Genomic DNA, 18,579 nt, shown 5'->3' with positions numbered 1-18,579 from the left:
TTTCATTTTTTTTTTTTTTAATCACACTGATGGGGTGATATAAATGATAATGCCACGTTTTCAAAAAGAGAGGCAGGATGGGCAACAGATATTTGCTTTAAAAAACAAATAAGCTGAAAAGTGAATTTTTAGAGGAGAGAAATCTCAGTAAGTGGCCAAGTAACCATCTAGTGATCAGTGCTGGTACAAAAACCTATCAAGACCTCGCAGATACAGTGTTACAATGTTTTAACACTAAATACAAAGTTTTGTTCTTGATCTATACTTCTTGTTCTTTATCCTGGTGTGTACGGTTCACTTAAGATTATCAACAATTTTACATAAACTTTCTTCAAGACAGCAGATAGGAATGCAAGTAAGAGCTAAGTTGGGAAGGACAGAGGTAGAAGTACATTTAGTGGGAGATCCAATGCGATCAACTTTCAGCATGCCTCTGTTTATGTGCCGGTCCTGGTCTTGAAAGGTCACTTCATCCAGATCAAGGTCTTAGGTTGTCATGAAAGGGCTCCACTGTATTGCACTGTACTCTACTCTGGAATGTATTAGTGTTCAGGTTTACTGAACGTCACAGGGTCGCATTTAAAGCAGGAGGCAAACTTAAGATTCCTAAATAAAACCACTGTCAACAAGTGCATTATTCAGTGTGGGTTTTAGGATCGGGAGGAAATGTCTTAGTGCTCAGATGAAAAGATACTTTTTGATGGTTTTAGTAAAAAAATGTATTTCATTTAGTCAAAGAAAAACAATGGAAAGAAGAATGTCAATGATATTGGAATATGCTCCTGCAGATGACTTATGTTGTGATCAAGAGTTTAATTATTTATTTATTACAGAAAGGGAGTCTACAAATGATCTGTGTCACTGTAAAAAGTCTTATTCTACAAAAGTGAGCCGTTAAGGGCTCAGTGTCAGACATGGCTGCTGATGGACACATTGGCTGCGAGGACTGAAACTGAGATCCTTCAGCTACTGGTATCTGAAATCAAACCCTGATAAAACACCTGGTACTGGAAATCCATGTCACATACAGTAGTTGTTGTCACCGTATGTCTGCATTACCAATTTTTTTGTCACATCCTGGGCAATCAGTTAATACAATGCAGGTTGGACGCATATTTAGCACTAGGACTAAATGATCTGGCAAACTAATTTCCCGCTCCAAAACGTATATAACCTTAACAACATATTTAACCTGACCAGACATACAACAACAATAAAGTTATATGGTGGTGTACTTCATATGAGGCACCTGGCATATGACGAGGTTGGAAACCTCTGGAAAGCTGCACAGGAATTAACGCATTAACCTTAAGTTACAAGGCTGCCACACAGTACAGGCAGCCCCTATGCAATGTCATGTTTGAAGTGTTGTATTTTATTCAAGGGTTACAGAAGGTTTTTAACATTAGACAGCACTGAATAGAATTGCCTGGAAAGGGAAACAGATGCTGATTTAAAAAAAGAAAAAGAAAAAGTAGAAAGGGGAGGAAGAGACACAGACGTAATAAATACTATAAGGGTGGAAAAGTAATAAATAGCATGAAAAAACATATCAAAGATGATCAAAGGACGGGGTGGAGAAGCGGTCAGGTTGAGTGACGGTAGAGGACTCACCAGGCCCGCTATGGGTGTCGGAAGTCTGTTGATTTTCTTCACCAGGCCGGGTTTAATAGAGCTCAACAACCTAACAAAAGAAATGCATGGAAGAAGCCATCAAAATCTGAATTTTAATAAATGACATACATTAAAAAAAGTCATGAGTCACGAGTCCAGACCTCAGAATTTTATGATCAGTTGTGATGAATATTTCAAAAGATGCACCGCAAATTAAGTGTAAAACCAGCTAGAAATAACGGCAGGCAAAACAGATAAAGAATAGGTGCAATTGTTAGTGTGTGTGTGTGTGTGTGTGTGTGTGTGTGTGTGTGTGTGTGTGTGTGTGTGTGTGTGTGTGTGTGTGTGTGTGTGTGTGTGTGTCGTCATAGAAATAAGGGGGAACTAAATGAGAGAAAGAAACATTTTTGAGGGTCCCACAGTGGCGTCTGGAAGGTTTATAATGACACAGATCCTAAATCAGAGTGGAGAATTGGTGCTTCTCCTTCCACCCGCTGGGAGCCGTTAAATAGTCCCAGCACACTTCATATCACAGTGAACTACACATGTGAAAAGGTATGTCCTTCTGCTGTCATTTCTCATTACAAACACACAAGAAGGGTTTTTTTTTCTTTTTCTTTTAAAAGGAAATGTAGAGTGTATTCCTGCAACCTCGGTCAGTTACAAACCAGCCACAGTTTCACAGTTCCCCCAATTCCTCTCGGTCTCGGTCTCCAGTTTCATCTTTTGTGTGTCTTTTCATCAGAGGAAGCACTGTAACGATTATCTCCTGTAAAAAAAACACCCTGCCCTTGTATACTCCTACAGTATAAGATATCAGCAGCCCTGTGATATATTGATGGCATTCCAGCAGGTATTTTGCAATGAACTACTGTAATTGACCTTTTTAGTGAACTCTTTTTCCCTCAGCCTGCCTCATCTACTTCACCTTCAGTTAGAGACTGCTGTATTGTATGTTTCCTAGAATAACTTCCAACAACCCAAAGAGAAGGGTCGGTGCTACATACAATGTGTAGGTGAGGAGAGTAGGCAGTGGCAACACTGAAGAAAATATTTCCACTCCTGAAAAACTGCCTGAAATGATAAAAATGCAGCAGTCTGCTTTTATATTGTTTACCCCCCTTCTCAAAATTAAAATAAACTGTTTCATCATCTCTTTTAAAATGGATTTTCCCCATATGATATCAGTACAGATTTCTTTGTTTACCGTTATCTGTAGGAATATGTGACCCATTTGTGACTACCACAGTTCAAATTCGTTACAGCATTAAAATGAAGTGGGACGGACTACAAGAGTGCTTTCCTGGATGTTAAAACCGACACAATCAAAACAAACTGAGTCCAAGCGACATAAATACATCATCTTAACTGTTTGTACATGGACAAACACATTTCCTAACACCTTGTGTATCAGGAAAAAGAGGAAAAGGATGGAGGGAGTTTTGCTTGTGGAATTAGTGAGATTCAAAACAAACCTCAAGTTTAGTCTACTCACTCCTCTGGTGCTTGAATATCATTTACACACATTACTTGACTAAACACTTGCGCAGTTTTACGACAAGGGGATGTAAAGCTGATGATTAAAACACAGTCAAAAACTGACTCATATTTCATTATTTAGAAATCACATAACATTTTCACATTTGAGAAGCTGGAACCAGAACATGATTGGACTGATGTTAATTTTCACAATTGTTCATGTCAAAGTAAATTCTAGATGTTCAGTGATATACTCAGAAATTCCAAAACCAGTGGGGACATCGTTAAATTGAATGTGATGTCTGTATTCACAATAAAGATGGTGTAAACATCGGGCTTGTTTAACTGAACTTAGCAGCAAGGAATGTGAAAGAAGTGTCTGTGTGTTTTCAGTCGCATTTTAACCCCTAGACTCATGAGTGGGCAGATAAGAGGTCACAGTGTTGCACCAGAGTACAATTTAACAGGACTCCAGTCTCTCTGATCACTGGACACTCTGATCACAGTGTCGTAACAAATCAGTGCAACTATGAAAGAAAAACCTGATGTTCTTCCTATTAATACTGAATCATAAGTGGTTATTCTGGGATGACATAACAGTGTTTGGTTTTTCCCTTTAACGTTTTATAAACTGTCAGGTTATTATAATTACAAAAACAGATGTGGAGGAAGGCAGCACACCAAACTATAAATTAACAAACTATAATTGTAATAATAGAAGAATGCAAGAGCAAAATCTGTGAGCACTCACTTGACCTATTTGTGAACATTATAATTCTGATCCTTGCACTCCTACTCTCAAGTTCCTTTTTTTACTGTTGCACCCATTTTAAATTACCATGACACACCATAACATCTCAGTAGCTCAAAATATGAGTCAAACTAAAAGAACCTATATTTCCCAGTTACTCAGACAGCACAGTTACAGTATTAATGCATAATTTTCTTCAGGAAGAGAATAGAAGCACCACATGTAAAAGCTTAGTCAGAGACAGCTAGTAGACAATTTAATTATCAAGGACAGTCAGATAAAAAATTTAAAATGGAGTCATAACTTACTCGCATAGCAAAATCCCATTCTCCAAACCCCCTCTGAAGTCCTTGTCACCAAAGCATCTTCCTGTAGCAGCCTACACAGAGAGTGAGAGAGAAAAGGAGCGAGTTAGCAAAATATAACAACAACACGGCTTAAGAACAGCAAAAAATGAAGTCTACCTTGGAATCTGAAGTCTACACACAAGCTCCACTTGGAAACCAAGAAACACGTCCAACAACCTTCATAAAACACTCCTTTTACATCTTTCTTTCACGATAAATCCTGAGAATGGTATGGAGAGGTGCACAAAGAGCTGCCGGCTGTATATCAAGTCCCTCTCTCTAGTTAACAGCTCTAAACGCTAACAAGCTTGACATAAGCCACAGTCATCCTGACCGAATGGCTCTGGCCGGCTAATGTGTTGTGACAGGGGATTTATAGGGTAACAGTTCCTCAGACCCTCTGAGGAGGAGAAGCTGCCTGTTTTCATGTATTTACATGACTAAAGTACATCATCAGGCATGTGTGACTTTGTTGTACATATATTTGAACGCATAAATGGTTATTTGTTGCAAGACATGAAAGTGCATAAAAACCCTGTTCTTGCTCCAAATATGTATACGATTCAGTTGCAGGAAAGATATGGCCTATCACCTTTATTTATGTAAGTGAACAAGACATTTCATTAATGCATTTAAAGTCCCGCATGAAAACACACAAACATATAAAGTGCGAATGTAAACTGTTGCAGTGCAATAAATGTCCACTCCAGAATATCTGCCGTTTCAGGACTTTTAGCAGCAGGCCTACCGTACTTAAAATCCATTTATTCTCACAGACACTGGCAGGGATTTGGCCATAAGAAAGGGGGACCCCTTTGGACCACTGATTTGGAAGCCAAAACAATTACAAGATTAGATTTCCTGGGAGTTTATTTTACATTTATTTACACAGCTGTGGAAAAAAAAGTGTGTCTGGGATGGCTGTGTGTTTTGTTTTGGTCAGCTTCTTGGCTCGTCTGGGAGCTTGGACCTGTTACAAAAGAAATTTACTGCTGTGTGTCAGTGAGTAGGCTGACAGTAGGCCTCATTTCTGCTGCTTGGAGGGGGGGGGGGGGACCGCGTGAGGTTGGGTTTGGTGCATTAGACTTAGAAAGAGAGGCAGATAAAGATTAAACAGACAAACAGAGAAAAGAAAGGGACACAGATTTTTCCCATATGCTGACATTTAGCTGCTCACTGCCTCCATTACCTACTGCACAAAACGCTTGTGAACAGGTGTGAGGCCTTTACGTCAGGAGGACAGTACAAACATAAGGTCCACAAAACCCATGTACTATGATTACAGTAATGGAGTACAGAGTAGCCCCCCCCCAGAATATAAATAAAAAATAAATAAATAAACCCATAAACCCAGTACTGGTTCAAGGTTCAAGGTCAAGGTAACTTTATTATCCCCAAGGGGCAATTTGAATACAGCCAGCAGTAACAATATTTATCAACCCACAACAATAAACACAACCACAGTACAGCATAATTTAAAAAATTAAAATTACAGAGTATTATTAACCATGGTAATAACCGCCGGGATGAATGACCTTTTAAGTCTGTTAGTTCTGCACGTGGCAGACTATACCTGCGCCCGGATGGCAGCAGCCTAAATTGATCCACAAAGGATGACAGGATCAGCCAGGATGGTCTCGCCTTCTTCAATGATCTGGCCTTGTACAGTCGTGGAGGTCATTAAGGGTGTGCCAACAATTTTGCTGCACACCTTACAATACCTTGCATGCGGTTTCCCTGTTTAATGGAAAGTGACCCGTGCCAGCAGATAAAAGAAAAAGTAAGAACTGATTCAATAAAACAGGAATAAAACATTTTCATAAAAACAGTGTCGACATTAAAACTACGAAGCTTCGGGAAAGTGCATGCGCTGATGTGCTTTTTTACACACAGCATCAACCTGGGACTCAAAGCACAGTTTACTGTCAATCACAGTCCCCAGATATTTGTACTGCTGCACAAGTCCAACTGGCTGGTTGTCCATTACAACAGGAGGAACGACCGTGGGGATTTTTCTGAAGTTGACGCACATCTCTTTCGTTTTTGCCACATTAATGTTTAAAAAGGAGGCTTTGCACCAGTCAATAAAATCATCCACTACAGGACCGTGTTCAGTGTCGTCACTGCTGAGGAGGGAAACAATGACCGAATCATCTGCAAATTGGGTACAAACACTTTTGCGTGATCTTGACTTGTTTTTGCAAGATGTTGAGTTTTATTTCCGAGATCTTTACTTTGACACCTTGACTTTCTAACTCGAGATCTTGAGTTTAGCGTTTGTCCCCAGTACATGTTGTTGTTGATTATTTCCTTCGTTTTTTTCCCCTCCATGTCACCTCCGGGGCTCCGTATGGACGTGCTCTAGACGAAGACAATATTATTTGTTGAACATCAATGGCCAGAACTAACCAAGTGGCAAACTTCAATGGCAAAGACAAGACTGCTAAAAGTAAACCCTACTAGCAGCTCGTACACTCACCACTTGACATGTTATCTTTAGTTTGTTAATCCAAAGAAGAAAAGAAACAAATATAGGAAGAAGTTGTGATTTTACAATGGGCCTTGAACAGAACCAGCTGAGGCGTTTCCCACATTTCTAGTCTTCATGCTAAGTTTCACAAGTACCATACAGAAGGGGTATTATTTTTCTCAAATAGAAAATTAGCAAATTTCCGAAATATCAAACTACTCTTTTAAACATCTGTAAACTAGTAGAACTGGAGCAACCTTAGGAAGTTTAACAAACTAGTTAACACAGACAGCCTAATGTTGATGGACTGCATTTTCAGCAAAAACTGTAGGATTCTTGCAAATTATATTCCTCTTCTCGTACCTCTGGTCTTTTCCACTGGGCTTCAGGCTATAATGACTTGGCCAGAAAAAACTCTATGGCTCTGCCCACTGAGGGTTAACATTATCAATGAGATTAACTCTTTCTCCAGATCTGCCACTGATAAATGTCTGTGAATCAAAAAGTTCAACTTGTACAAATAGAGGACAGCAGACTGTAGATACTACTACTAGTCAATATTTTTGGTCTTTTCTACATACCAAAATTACATTTTAAGATATTAAGTCACAATATAAAATTCTGTAGTCTTGTATGGGACTAAATTACCTTCCCAGGTCTTCAATGTAAAAGTAAAGCAATCCCAGAGTTAGTACATTACACAATTGCTTTCCTTGGGTTTGTTCATTAGAGAGTAAGATGTCATGGTCTGATCTCAGTAAGGATTCAGTGGCCTACATCATTTTATATCTGCAGCTGAGATGACCTTGATTATGGAGCTTCTCAATAATTTGTTCACATAAATGTTGGTACTTCGTAAAGATGACTAACCATTTACTGCTTTTACAAGCTGCGTTATTTTTTAGTAGGTATTAGTAGGTTTTGGTTTCTTTCTTAAAAAGGAAACGTACTGGTTGCTGCAGGGGTTGAATGTGAGTCTCTCTAATAACTAGGTCAGCTCTTCACTAGCCCCGTCAATAATTAGGTCAGCTCTTCACTTACCTTGTCAATGGGTATGTGTGCATGTGAAGATTACGGTGTCACAACACCGTCACAGATTTACAAAGATTGGTCTACAGTATGGTGACCGAGTACAGGAAAAGAGGCAAAGACTGTCAAAAATTACACTGAGTGTGAAAAATCTACTCTGTACTTATGCAGATAAATTAGGCTACATGTGGTATTTTAAGAGTTCCTAATTGGAAAGACGGAAACAGCTCAGACTTCATAAAAAAAAAGATGACACACATAACAATCTGTAGATACAGGTTTAGGTGCAGCACCTGGGCTGTTTAGGGCAGCACCTAATCCAAATGAAAGTAACTTAAAGATTTTCTCAAATATAATGATTGTAGTCAGCTCAATTATTTGCTCTAGCTTTTAAACATTTTCAACACAGATATGGTGATAACAATGGTCCAAAATGATGTGAAAAAAGAAGCAAATCTACCACAAAAGGAATACAAACTGAGTAAAAAGAGACGCCAAATGACCAAAGAAACTCACAACAACCCAAAAGACTTAAAAAATGACCAAAAAGAGACAACACAACTACAAAGAGACAGAAAAACCAACAAAGAGACAAAAACTCACAAAGAAACAAAAACATAAGGGAGAATTGCTTCTTTTTTTTTTAAATTGAGAAAAGCATAACATTTTCTTTAGGAAGGATCCATCCATCTTCATCCGCTTATCCGGTATCGGGTCGCCGAGGATGCCTTAACAAATACGCCACCTAAGTCTTAGTGAAAACCCCAATATGTATTTGAATATTTGTATTTTTCATATTCCATATACCCCCAACGAATGTAATGGGCCTCTGGAGACCAAACCTACAGATTGAAACAAATGTCTTAAAAGGTAGGGCTGCACAATTCATTGCAATTTTATCAAAATCGCAATATGGAGTACTGCAATATCAAAATTGTAACAGGGAAGGGGGGGCGCAATATCACAGGTAGGGCACCATTTTTGTTGAAAGTAAAATATGAAAAAACAAGTATTGTGGTGCTGCAGAGACTTCCCAACCTACAAATTGGACCCTACAGACTAAAAAAAACAAACATCTTTTTTTGTGCAAATCCTTGCAAAAATTACACTATAAATCAATTGAATTTGTTAAAATTTAATATTTTTCAATGAAAATGAGAATTACACAAACATGATCATTCCCTCAAATATCGTGAATCATCGCAATCGCAATATCAGTCAAAATAATCGCAATTAGATCATTCGATTATTTCCTCATATTGTGCAGCCCTACTTAAAGGTTGGGTCAATTCATATTTTGTCCTTTGTGGTGCACATTAACACAAAATACATGTGTTACTTTTCTGGCTATGACAAAAAAATGGCAGAGATTCTTTTTTCCCCCTTTTTTTTTTCTTGCTCCTCAGTTTGGCACTGGCTGCAGAGCTGCTAAGGACCTTGATTCATGTACATCTGTTGGTCCCATACAGTTAAGCATAGAGCTGGAGTGCACATGAAACTCGGACTAGAGGGAACACTTAGTTTGAGACAACACATTTGGGCAACATATAATACAGGGGCTTTGCATCTTGGTAGAGAACATTACCTTCCTGAGTAATAAAACACCTCCTGAGTTACAGCAGGAAGCTCCAGCTACAGTAACATTGATTTAAAATCTGAGGTGGCATATTCCTTTCACATGCAAGGGAGTTTAGTTTAATGGCTTGTTTTATAGACTACAACATACAATGAAGTGGCCATTAAACATCTACAGAAGACCACCCGGACTATGCTTTTCTATTTCCTTATCATAAAAACAAATGTTCCAATAGCAACATTAGTATAGGAACAGATGAACATGATGCTGTTAGCGCTGTAGCCTATATATACACTGTACGTATATCATGGGCAGACAGTGTGTTATTAGCAGTACTAAAGAGTAAGGACCACACCAGCACCTATTTAGCCTGCAAAATGAGGTGAGAAGTCCAATTTTTCCTGCCGAATGTTTTTTTGGCGGCTTGGTCAACAAGCTCAGATGCATGACAACAGGCATGTTCATTTTTGTAAATTAGATTAGAAGGAAACTTTAGCAGGAAAGCTATTGTGGGTTTTTGTGGGTTAAGTCTGTGCCTCTTGTGTGTAGCAGGCTGCTGTTTGGCTTAGTGTGTCCGTCTGCTCCGGCAATGACAGAACGGTAATGTTTCTGCTTTATGCAAGATTTTATTGGCTGGACTGAAGTAAGGTCTTACCCACCTACAGTACATAGACAGACACCAGTACGGTCTTCTGTCAAATGCAAAACTGGGGTAGCCATCATGAAAATGATTTTTTTCTTAAAGGAGAACACAGGGCAAGTTGAAGATGAACGTTCTGTTAGGCTTTAAATTAAATCAGACAAAGGTTGAATGCTGAAAATTTTAGAAACTTCCGAATCTGAACTGTTTTCAAACCACCACAGGGTCATATGAAGGGACTCAATTAAAAAGAGGAATGTGTCGCCTGTGTTATTTTCAGTGGAACGTCGCCCCGCATTGTTTCACAAACAATGCCGGTTGGCTTTGTTCCCTGCTTTTCACTTTCTTCCCTTTGGAAACCTTTCACATCCAGACCGAAAGTATTCTCTTGGATCCATGTCCAAAGTGATCATCATTATCACTTTGGTATCCAAAAAGAATGTCCACAGGATGTTGGTTTAGAAACGCATGAATAAACTTCATCAAACTTTGGTTCTGCCAAATCCTGTTTCCCTGAGGGAACAGTAGTTCTTGAATCTATTTTTGTAAAACCCAATGGAGTTTTGGCATGAAAACTCCCAGGAAACATTGCTTTCATGTTCTGAGAGATAAAACATCAATGTGAAGAGAGTCAGTGAAATCATGTCTGGCAGTGGATCACAACGCAGAGAGAATTTACTAAAATAATATTGCCAAGAAATATACAATTGTTAGATCAGGACACAAATGAAAAATTGGAACTGGATATTCACAACAGCTATATCAAGAGCTTTCCGACAAACAAGTCCACCCCTGTGTATTACTTCTTTTACATCTCCTTGTCTGAACTAGCTTACAGCAATCCCTCTACCCTAGGGGCCATGCAATGAAACTGATCTATTGCATTGCAGCAGGAGTCTCAGAGGCCCTGCATTGGACAGCTACCTTTACGAAATTAACAACCAGTAATTCAAGGTCTGAGACAGGTTGGTTTCCGGGACTTAAGGGGGAAGTAGAACACTAGTTACTTTGAGGTCCTGAGGCCAAGTGCGATCAGCCTGTAAGAGTTGACAGCTGCTAGCTCAAGGGCTGGTGACCATAAACTGTGAAAAGTGCTCCCAACCCACACATTTGCGTTCTAGTCACATGCCTGCTTTGTAGTCAAAAGCATTCTACTTTACAGGATGTTATCTTAAGTGTGTTGCATAATCCTGACTGATTCCAACACTAGTTCAAGAACACATGTAAACACATCTCCTGGTCTTTAGCCAACAATCTTGCTAATTTAACTTGGCAAGAAAGCGTAATCTTTAAATTGCTTCTGGTTCCGACAGTAGAAAAACAACAGGTCACACACGGTCATTCGCTAATGAAAAAAAATACTGCCGGTGCATGATTTGTGTAGTCTAGTGTCTTCTTCAAGCAAGAGAACAATAAAAAATAAAAACTCTCAATTTATTCAGTATTGCAGAACCGAAAACTGTTTTACGACAAGACAAAACATCATCACTAAAACAATTTAAATCTCATCCTTGGCTTCAGGAGAAACACTACTTGATGGAAAACAAATGTCAAAATGACAAACAACATTCTTAAAATTGGTAACACCTGACTCTTCATATGACAGGGAGGGAGTGTCGCCTCTACTCCTGGAGCTTCAACAAGTTCAGCCAAAGGTCATGGGGTGTAATCTGCCTACAGTCAATCATTTGGTCCTTTTTATAAGCTGCCACCACTGCAGGGATCCCCTATTGTGACTATGGACTGTTTGCTCTGTGCTCAGTGTGTTCTTGGCCTGTTGGTGGATGGACTGGGGGGGAGGGGAGTGGTCTGAGATAGTACTTAAACTAATCTGTTTCTTATTCATAAGAATAAGGGGCGGCTGTGGCTCAGTGGTAGAGCGGTTGTCTGCCAATCGTAAGGTTGGGGGTTCAATCCCTGGTCCTGTAGTCCCATGTCGAAGTGTCCTTGGGCAAGACACTGAACCCCGAGTTGCCCCCGGTGCTGCGCATCGGAGTGTGAATGTGTGTGAGTGTTTATCTGATGAGCAGGTGGCACCTTGTACGGCAGCCTCGGCCACAGTGTATGAATGTGTGTGAATGGTGAATGTATCCTGTATGATGTAAAAGCGCTTTGAGTAGTTGTAAAGACTAGAAAAGCGCTATATAAATACAGCACATTTACATTTAGTACATTATTACAATAAAGGATGAATACAATAAATGTTTGAGCACAGATAAAGTTCATTTGAACTTTCTTAAATAAAATACAATACTTAGAATTAGTATTAAGGCAGCAGGTGGGGATGAAGAGTAGGGACACCTCTAACCTTTCTGTTACATCCATTGCCACAAAAAAAACATGTTAAGTTGATCTACAGAACCTCATTTGGCAACTCTTTGATTGTTTATCGTTTACCTTGTTTTTAGAGCAAAGATTCCAGTGACGAGCTTTTACAATAATTTTTAGTTCTACAACAGATATATTTTCCATCTAGGTTAAAACAATCCACAATAGGAGTGTTTACCTACTGGGGATCAACAGAAAATCAAGCAGTATTAGGATGAATTATATGCTACAGCATAGGCAGGTCATTTTTCAGGGGCTACAACCCTGAATGCTTTGACTGTACGTAATTTTAAATGTAGGCAACACAAAGTTTAGGTGTGCATTAATATTGCTACAGTTTGTTTGAAGTTCCTGTGACGTTACGTTTACAGTCTGGGGTTCAGGCTCAAACACAGATCTCTGAAGTAGACCCATACATCTCTTTGTGTTCGCTCTCTCTGTGAAGATACAGAGGCGCTTACGTGGTCTGTGCTGCTTCAGGTCATCATAATGGACACGCTCTGCTGTGGACATGCTGCGGCAGACGCATGCCATAGTTTCGGTTTTTCACCTCCGATGGGAAGCAGCGTTCAACCGCTTCCTAAAACTTTGTCTCATACAGTGACCCCAACGGGACTTTGTATCTGTCAGATAGTCTGAATGACATCTACCCATCAGGAGAGTAATAACGTAATGCACAGCAGACTATAGCCAGGTGAATTTTTCCTGAAGAAATTATGACTTTATTTTTCTCAAATATCACAACTCCAAAGCCAGATAACACAGATGGGATGAGTTACATTTTGAATGTGCAGAATGTTTTGATGAGCAGAAACAATGCTGAAACACATCTGAAATATTAGGCTACAGTCCAGGGGTTCATAAATTAAAATTAAAATGAATTCATATCATTCACATAAATAAGTACTTGCACATTTACTTTATTAAAAAAAAGACGCAAAAGAGGAGGAGGGAAGAGTAAATCATGCCTGTGTGTGTTGACTCAGAGATAACATTAAAGTTAATCTACAGGAAAATAAATATTCGAAGAGAAATACAGAATGTCTGATAGCCAAACTGCATTACATTCCATTATGGATTTATACTTTGAATTATCACCAATGTTTTTCTTTTACATAAATAAGGATATTTCTGGCATAAATTGATGCAGAAAAAGGTAGACATATGTGCAGAAAATTGTACCAGAATGCAGAATATTAAGTGTTTAAGGCTAACAATGTTATGAGTGAGGACCCCCAGAGACCCCACAAATCTGGAAACAAAACCTTTGTCTTAGAATTGCCAGTATGTTTGTTCCATCTAACAGACATCTATAAACTGGGCAGCTGAAATACACGTACACTGGCCTTTAACAAGCTGGGCAAGCCAATTGCTGTTTTTGTGATCTACTCTTCATGTGTTACATTCAATCCTCAAGTCCTAAAAACACCCGTCCCACAGCATGTAACATTAAAGATTAGCTAAAATGATAAAAAAAACACACATATCATTAGATATATGTGCTAATTCATGTTGTACAAAAATTTGATTAAACATGCTGTTACAAATTGTCTTTTTCAAAGAGTAGACGGAGGTGCTCAAGACATCTGGGGCCAATGTGGGCCTGGATAACTAAATAGCTTGTGTATCTTTTTCCTAGTTGCCAACTTTCAGCATGCATCATGAGGTTTTCCTGAGTTGGCAGAGGTTTAAGAAGATTTGGGCTAATATTGGATCATGCCTCTAAAGCCTGCATGGCAGATCACCACTAAATCTCCACAATAAGTTGCAGATCCAACCATTCACCATATCAGACTGATTTGGAGGAACCGACGCCAGCAGATACAGTAGAGTATATAGTGTACTAATACAAACACATTCACACAGTCTAGAGGCAAATGTAAGATTACTCTGACCAGTGATATTTTATAAACTGACACAAAACACAGTTGCATTGTCCCTCATTGGGCCACACATACGAAAAGAATTCACTCACCCACGGGCCTACAAACATCAGCACAGACATTTGATGTCAGCATGTGTTTCCAGGAGGTTGACTACAAACACCCCACTTTTCCTTTTTGGCGGGAGTTGAGACAGAGTGTTCTGAGAAAGCAGCTAAAGCTTTAAATCAACCGAGTCGGGCTGGAGCCGCTGCCCAGGCCAAGGACAATGAACAAGAGATCATTATGACACAGGGATCATCACAGGTAATGCCAGTTAATAGAGTATAATTGGTTTGGTATTATACAGTGGAATCAGCACTGGACCACAAGAATTCAATCCTAGAGTCAGACCTTCCAGCTTCTGAGGAGAATATTTACTGATTTGATGACAGCAGACTATTTAGGCTTGATCTGTTGTGATTGATGACTATGCTTCATAGAATAAATGTTTAATGAATGTAAAAAAGAATTTAAAAATGTTTTCTACATTTATTAAATAAATGTTTAATAAATGTAAAAACATTTAAAAAATGCCTAGCATCTTGAGACCACCCCAAAGAACAAGAATTTTGACCTCTGGCAAGATAAAAAGGATCCAGCATTAATTCAAAAACATTCAGCTACAAAACTATCACATGATCTTCCAAACGAAAGACAAGATGAAAAAAAGTATGCGTGGGACAGAATGTTATGGAAAACTTTGTGCTGGATTGCCACAAGTTTAACAAGTACATGTGCCAACCACACGCTGCAGGCAGCAGCAACGAATTATGTTGATTTGTAGTCATGGAGAGCACAATAAAAGGAAAGGAAGACATAAATAAGTGTGCTGTTCAAGACTGGAGAACAATCACTCTGAGCCAGATAAGTTAAACAGAAATTCATGGGACTATAAAATCTAACATTGTTTGTAAAAACAACATTTTAAGTGAACGCTACCAGAAAACCAAATTATTTGTCAAATTTTACACTGTGAACCAGGTTACTGTAGTCTCTGTTTTAACACGTTTTGAAGAATGTGAGGAGGGATACAACTCTGCTTCCTATGAGACTCGTACCACTTCTCATGTATTTGAAATGCAAACAAACACACTTTCTACTGTTGCTTTTTCATTTTAGTCAGAAAAGCAGAAATTTTCTCAGGCACATGGAGGATCCTGTGAGAGTCATCTGGCATGGGAAACCTTACACAACCCCTGATTACTCATGTATTGCTCCTACTCAGCGAGACGCACTGGTTTCATCTAATCAGAACCTACATCGTGTTTACTGTAGACTAGTTGTCAGCTCAAACTCACTGGGAGCGGTTTATACTGTAATTAATTGTTACAAAAGAGGCAGGTAGTTTTTTTTTTTTTTTTTTTTACTATATGGCACTTCAGTGACACCAAGTTGGTGATTGGCAGGTGTGTGGATTAAACCCATGACCCTCAGGTTACAGGACAGTTGCACTAACAACTAGACTGTCCTACAGGCTACACAAGAGACATCAGAAAATAGACTAACTTCTAAACGCCACAAGCATCCTTTGACATAAGGCCATGTTTAAAAAAAATCATGGTTAGAAAGATTCTAAAATAGAACCTGTAAAATAACAGCACCCAAGGGACTGCTGATCTGTCAGCTGCACCAGCTTGCAGGAACACATTTCCCCAGAAGAGAGCTGTTTTCGATGTCACACCTTTGTCTCTGGAGACGGGCCCACTGTCTGTTAACTGATGAGCTTGGAATGAGTGTCCGTCTGCTGTTTGTGTTCACAGTGTAAATCTGGAGACCACCTAGAAGTTTGGTCCATATGTTGCTGAATTATCCAAGTGTCATCATTCATCATCATCATCATCATCATCATCATCAGACCTTTGTTAAATGGGTGAAAACTTGTCACTATTTTAGCACAAACAGCTAACAAATATAAAAAATTGACTGTTAATATATGTTCAAACTAAAACTGGAAATATGGTCAGATGATAGACAAAATGATGGTTGTAGACTAAATATTTTATAACACAAACCACTGCAAACATTAGTACTTAGGTGGATCTATGGTTACACTTTAAACAATGTGTTGTCATGATAGGCCTTTCCCTATGGCACAGTTGATTATTAGAGGTCCAAGCCCAAAGGGGCATGGAAACCGCGTTTGTAAGCGCGGTTCACATCTCCAGCAGAGCTGTGAAACCCTATTGTTTTTGTTACAATTTATATTATTTTGCCCAGTTTTTCGTTAAAACACAGACAAAAGCAAGGAAGTTGGAGTGCACAAAAGTGTTCCACACACTTGGCTCACTATTTGACTCACACTTCAACAAAGCAATGAATAAAACACTTCTCAAGAGAGAAGAGAGCAATGTGAAGGATCCATACTAACAATGCTCCAATCAGAGACGCGTTTCGCGTTTCAAAACACAACTCTGCCTTCTTTGAGTCTTTGTTCCTTTGTGTCTCTCTTTTAGGAAGGGAGTGCACCCTAACGAACAAGCTCCTGCTAATTTGCTATTGCCACATGTCATCCAAGTATGTTGTGAATCACCGCTAAATAGTCCACATGAAGGTGCATTCTTACCCCTTCCAGCATCAATCAAACTTTATATATATATAAAAACTTTATTTCAGACCCAGGGGGATCCATATCAAAATAAGAACATATACAAACACAAAAAAAATAAAAATAAAATAAAAATAAAGCCTTCCACAATGTTCAGTGTCTAGTATACAGACAATGGTTCCACAATCTGGAGGAGAATCTCACAGAACTAAGTACAGCGTTAGCCAAAACAGTGATTATGTCATTTTCTGACTCAGATACCCTACACATAAATCTATACATCAGGTTACGTAAAACAGCAGAGCAGGTAGGTACTCCAACGCTGACAAACATATGGCTTGCACTGGAGCTTCTGGGAGCTTTCAGCAGCAGCCTCATGCTGTCATTATAAGCCACTGTGAGTTTTCTGATGCTGCCTTGCTTATAACGACACCACAAGTAGGCCGTATACAAAGGTGTACAATACATAAACATAGTGTCAGTGGATGTCATTGAACGTTAAACCCAAAATATCAACTAGAAAACCATGTGAGCAGCACAGTAAAACAAATCATGCTCTTCAGCGCAAGAAACCGGGCCTGCTGTCCCAATTTGGCATCCGACTTGTGCTATATAACCAGCCACTACATTCTTAAAAACACAATACAATGAGTGAATTTTAACAAATTATTACCACCTTAAATTGGCCTATTACCAATATTGGCTACCTCTACAGACATTTGCCAGAGCTAAACAGGCAAAATTCTGTTCTTCTGGTGCAAAAGGAATACAAACGTTCAGTGTCTTCTGCTTCACATAATATGATGGCGATTTGGAGCGATATACTTTATTCAGTTGGTGACTCGACTACAACACTGTCTATAAAACCATAAGAAAAAAGTTTATTTATTTAATAAATCGGAAGGTAAAAAAACTGCAAAGGAAGCAATGCTAAGAGACAAGATTATTAATAAAAGTAGATTGATGTTTTTCTTTTTTGGGAAGAAACTGTATGAAAATGTTTCAATGGCCATATATTATGTCATGTATGATGTATGTCAAATGTTCATTTGTAGAACCAAGCGAGGACAAAACGTTTGTTCTGTTATGTTTCAGTGGTTCTCTGCTTTCTTTCACATGAAAGATGAAAAGTTGAATGGCCTCGTACCAATGTTCATACAAACTCATTGCTTAAGGAAGCATCGAACTAAACAAGAAGGTTGAACTTCAAATGACTCGAGAATGATGCATAGCCATTTCATGTCAAGTTGTATATTTTTACAACGCTAAAGCAAGAGTTGGGATTTAAAGGAGGACATATCTCTGCCGGTGGAAATGTGACAGCTTTATAGATGTATGAAAATGTATCACGTAGGACAAAAGGAAACAATGAGGGAAGCAAAGAGGTAAAGAATCAAGTATAGACTCCTAGACAACAGGGAAGTGATCAATACATTGCTGACAAGGCACATAGACGTGCATCTCCAAAGATATCTAGAGAAATGAAGACTGCATATTTCACATGTGTCTCACGTATGTAAGTGGTAAGTGAAAACTGTAACTAAAACTGTATAATTTTCATTTCAGGTATTTAGAGATCAAATAACCTTGAAAAAGGAAGCCTTAATCTCATAACATACTGCAAATGCTAGGTGTAAACATATGTGCTTGGTTGACTAAAAAACTATTTATTAAAAAAAAGTCCCATGGCATTGAAATGTCCTTTTGAGTTTTTTTAACATCAATATACGTTCCCCCTGCCTGCCTATGGTCCCCCAGTGAATAGAAAAGGCGATATGTCTAAACCGAGCCCTGGGTATCCTGCTCTGCCTTTGAGAAAATGAAAGCTTAGATGGGCCGATCTGGAATCTTGCCCCCTATGAGGTCATATGGAGC

General features: G+C 38.9%; 1 protein-coding gene across 15 annotated transcripts in view; it reads right to left on the bottom strand.

Moving 5' to 3' along the window:
• Nucleotides 1–18,579, bottom strand: part of LOC116696385 (LIM and calponin homology domains-containing protein 1) — a 96,954-nt gene that overhangs the window by 50,209 nt on the left and 28,166 nt on the right. For 13 of the 15 annotated variants that reach the window (XR_004333707.1, XM_032527324.1, XM_032527313.1 and 10 more), the window contains 2 exons: nucleotides 4,153–4,223; nucleotides 1,615–1,684 (listed from right to left, as the gene is read on the bottom strand). Coding sequence is in view for 13 of the 15 variants with exons in the window: in XM_032527324.1 (XP_032383215.1) it covers nucleotides 1,615–1,684; nucleotides 4,153–4,223 (141 nt within the window). In the remaining 2 variants the exon portion in view is untranslated. Of the gene's footprint in view, nucleotides 1–1,614; nucleotides 1,685–4,152; nucleotides 4,224–4,308; nucleotides 4,328–4,368; nucleotides 4,493–18,579 lie in introns of those variants that run through there. The other 2 variants (XM_032527312.1, XM_032527319.1) reach the window with 2 other exon arrangements.

This window comes from Etheostoma spectabile, chromosome 10 (genome assembly GCF_008692095.1).
Source record: "Etheostoma spectabile isolate EspeVRDwgs_2016 chromosome 10, UIUC_Espe_1.0, whole genome shotgun sequence".
In the NCBI taxonomy this organism is placed as follows: Eukaryota; Metazoa; Chordata; class Actinopteri; order Perciformes; family Percidae; genus Etheostoma; species Etheostoma spectabile.
Note: the sequence above shows the minus strand (reverse complement) of the source record. Positions and strands in the feature narration are given on the sequence as shown.